Below are 3,715 nucleotides of genomic sequence, written 5' to 3' on the forward strand. Positions count from 1 at the left end.
ATAGATAGAAAGAGAGAGAGAGAGAGGATTGTTAGAGAAATCTCGTCCTCACTATGGTTAGCAAAACCCATAAACAAACACACATACGACAAAATATTTATTCTGGGCAAACTAGTTTCTGGGTTTTACTAGTATCATCTTTTGAGCTCAACAAAAGAAAGAAACTCATACAGGTTTGGAAAAACTTGAGGGTAAGTAAATGATAACAGAATTTTAATTTTTGTAGTAAATTATTTTATTTATATCTAAATATATTTTATTTATGCCAAAATATATTACAAAATGTATTTGAAGTGGCAAGAAAATGCATTACCAGTGTTAAAATTAATTTGGGGTAAATGCAAAATGTATTTTTTAAATATATTTGGACGATATACACTATTACTAACTTAGAATCCAGTTTCCTCAACTATATTAAGCAGCACAACTGTTTTTAACACTGATAATAATAATAATAAATGTTCCTTGAGCAGCAAATCAGCATATTAGAATTTACTGTACTGTTTTTTTATCCAATAAACACAGCCCTGGTGAGCAGAAAATACTTCTTTCAAAAAGTTTACAGATTCCAAACAGTAGTGTAAATATATTTAGATTGAAAATATAACAGAAATGGCCAAAAATATAAAACATAATGAAATATAAACATAATGAAAATATATTTCGGCAAATATAATTTGAAATCAATATTAGCAATATATATATATATATATATATATATATATATATACAGTATATATATTTATTTATTTTTTCCATATGAGACACACACACACACCTCCACTCCGCCTCGACATGCTGCTGTTCATATTTCTGCTCCACTTCTGCTACGGTGAGGTTTGGGTGCAGCCAGTGAACCTCGTCTGATTTGAGGTGTTTGAGCAGCAGACCGTAGCATTCAGAGAACTTGATGTTGGGACCGAGTCGCCCGCTGTCCAGGATGGACTGAGTAATTCTCTGCAGAATGAAATCATCATTCAAATCAAACATTTAAACATTTGTGGATTTATTTCACCCCAAAAAAGAAAGAAAGAAGAAATGATATGTTTAAGCCTATATGTTTAGGGCTTTTTTGCATTATTTTAATTTTATTTATCATTGTCATGAAAGGAATGTCTTTCAAAGGAATGAAAGGAATCATACTAATGAAAGAAAATATTTTTTTGCATTATGACATTTAGATTTTATTTAACATTCATCAGGAAATAAATGAAAAAAAAAATCATGCAAAAAATCTTAATGCTCAACGTGATCCTTTGTTATAAAAACAGGAAGCTATGATGATTGGCATGATGACGTGTTTCATATTGCATTCATGATTAATGTGTAAAAATGCATGTTAATCTTCTCACCCTGATATTCCAGGAACTTTCACATTTGACCAGTTTGAAGTTCTTGCCCAGGTTGGCGCTGTTGCTTATGAAGCACACTTTTAGGATTTTCACCGGCCCCCTGCATTGATTCTCAGTGGATACCATCAGTGGACCGGGAGGAGGCGGTTTCCATGACAACGTACTGGTTTCACCCGACATCTCTACATAAGGCTGTCATGAGATGGATCTCCTCAACTGACTATCAGCTGTGTGGTGAGACGGAGGAGAAATAATCCATTCAAGTTCAGGCTGGAGCGTGACGCAGCCAAAGGAAATCAATGAGTGACTCAATCATTAACTATGAGAACATGAAAAATTTTGAATTTAAGAGATGAATCCTTTTATTTTAAGCTTCATGTCCTGATATATGTTAATCAAAGTCAAAGAACAGAATCTGGGATTTTTTTTTTCTTTTTTACATTTACACCTGGAAATATTCAAAAATAGGAGTGTAAACATTTTTAAAACAAATAAATGTTATGATGTAAAGCTAAAAGTAATTTTAATGCTCATCAGACTCTAACATAAAATTAATAATAATAATAATAATAATGTGGGATGAATTATTATTAGTATTATTATTATTAATGCTTAGCATTAAAGCAATTAAAGAATTATTATTAAAATTATATAAATACAAGAATCTGACACTAAGCTTAACTGTCTTAAAAACAGCTTAAATGTAGTTTTGTTGAAGATGTTAAAACAAATAAAAAATGTATGAAGAAAAAATAAAACAATAAATTATTATTTTATATTATATTAAATAAAATATTATATTAAATTAATAATTATTAGAATTATATAAACCCTAGAACTACTCTGACAGTAAGTTTGTCTTAAAAACAGCTTAAATCAAGTAAAAGTAAATATAATAATCATAATCATCTGCATTGAATTATTATTATTATTAGAGCCTGCTGACCAATAACATTTTTTATAATTATTAAAAAATTATTAGAATTATACTGTGAGCATAACTGTTTTGCATGGAAGCCCGTTTCCGTCAGTAAATAAAAAAAAGGTTATTGCGACTTTTTATCTCACAATTCTGACTTTTTTTCACAGAAATGTGAGACATAATTTCACAATTGCGAGTTCTAAAGTCAGAATTGCGAGATATAAAGTCAGAATTGTGAGTTTATATCTCGCAGTTCTGACTTTATAAATCGAAATTGTGTTTATATCTCTCAATTCTGACTTTATAACTCTAATTCTGAGAAAAAAAGTCAGAATTACCTTTTTTATTTTGAATTCAGTGGCGGAAACGGGCTTCCATAGTTTTGAGAACAGCTTAAATGTAGTTTTATTCGAAACATTCAGTGCTTTTATCTATTCTAAAATAGCACTCTGTTACATTTCATACATAAATTCTCCTATTACAGACAGCAGTAGAAAAAGCGCATGACGTTCATGACCAAACACACTAGATTTCAACATGTCAGCACACGAGAGGCTAATGCAACATCCTACCTGGACATGCTTCATCTCTGATGTGTGAACCAGTTTACTCCTGTGTTACCATATGATCTCTGAGTCACAGGACAGACAACCTGACAGGTTAAAATATTGATGAGATTCACAGAAATGTTGTCAAGCACAAGCAATGGTCTTTTTTAGTATCCCAACGAAAATAGGAAGTGAAATGTAGCTTGGTTAAGCTTCACTAGGAGACTTCTACTAGAAAATGTTTGATTTTTACACTATCAACTACCTTAACTTTATGTCTCTTAAACTCCTCAAAACCATCTACCACAACTTTGGTTTCCTGTCATATGGTTTCAGGTTCAGAGATGTTAAAGTGTTGGAAATTGTGAAAGTGTTAAACATTCATGCTTTGATAAAAACTGTTGTATACTTCAAACAGAAGTGTTGTTGAAAGTTTCTTTTTAAAGGAAATGCATTGTGTTTTAATCTTGAGCATTGCTTTACTATTAAACTACTAAAACGGTAGTCAAATGGCAAAATATTGTGACCATGTTTTTATGGCATCAGCTCAATATTCATGAATCATGATAACAATGATCATCCCACAACATCCATACAAACCTCATCACCTGATCAGACATGCCTCATATTTTTGACTCTTTCTCCCCACACAACCATTAAAATAAAGTCAAATGAAAAATGGAAACATCTAATGATATTTGCAACACATCAGCATCTACTGAACTTCCTTTTTAATGTTACACTGTGTCTTCATGGTTTGAAATGGTCAGAATCTGTAATTGAAATAAGAAAATGTAAATGTGTCACAGACCTGAGCTGATGTTCAGTGCCGCTTTCTCTCACTCTCACTCGTCCGGTGATTGTTTAATTCACACGCATCCAAACTGAAAGAG

The 3,715-nt window shown here is 31.4% G+C and overlaps 1 protein-coding gene across 2 annotated transcripts in view; it reads right to left on the bottom strand.

Moving 5' to 3' along the window:
- The window catches only part of LOC107692419 (protein-tyrosine kinase 2-beta-like), a 24,397-nt gene extending 20,706 nt beyond the window's left edge, over positions 1 to 3,691 (bottom strand). For both annotated transcript variants that reach the window (XM_016491468.1, XM_016491475.1), the window contains exons 1-4: positions 3,634 to 3,691; positions 2,847 to 2,926; positions 1,353 to 1,579; positions 779 to 957 (exon numbers count right to left, since the gene is read on the bottom strand). In XM_016491468.1, coding sequence (XP_016346954.1) covers positions 779 to 957; positions 1,353 to 1,532 — 359 coding nt within the window. In that variant the 5' untranslated portion in view covers positions 1,533 to 1,579; positions 2,847 to 2,926; positions 3,634 to 3,691. The remainder of the gene's footprint in view (positions 1 to 778; positions 958 to 1,352; positions 1,580 to 2,846; positions 2,927 to 3,633) is intronic.
- Positions 3,692 to 3,715: the final 24 nt, after the last annotated feature.

Source organism: Sinocyclocheilus anshuiensis, unplaced genomic scaffold (genome assembly GCF_001515605.1).
Source record: "Sinocyclocheilus anshuiensis isolate Anshui unplaced genomic scaffold, SAMN03320099.WGS_v1.1 scaffold261, whole genome shotgun sequence".
NCBI classification, from domain to species: domain Eukaryota; kingdom Metazoa; phylum Chordata; class Actinopteri; order Cypriniformes; family Cyprinidae; genus Sinocyclocheilus; species Sinocyclocheilus anshuiensis.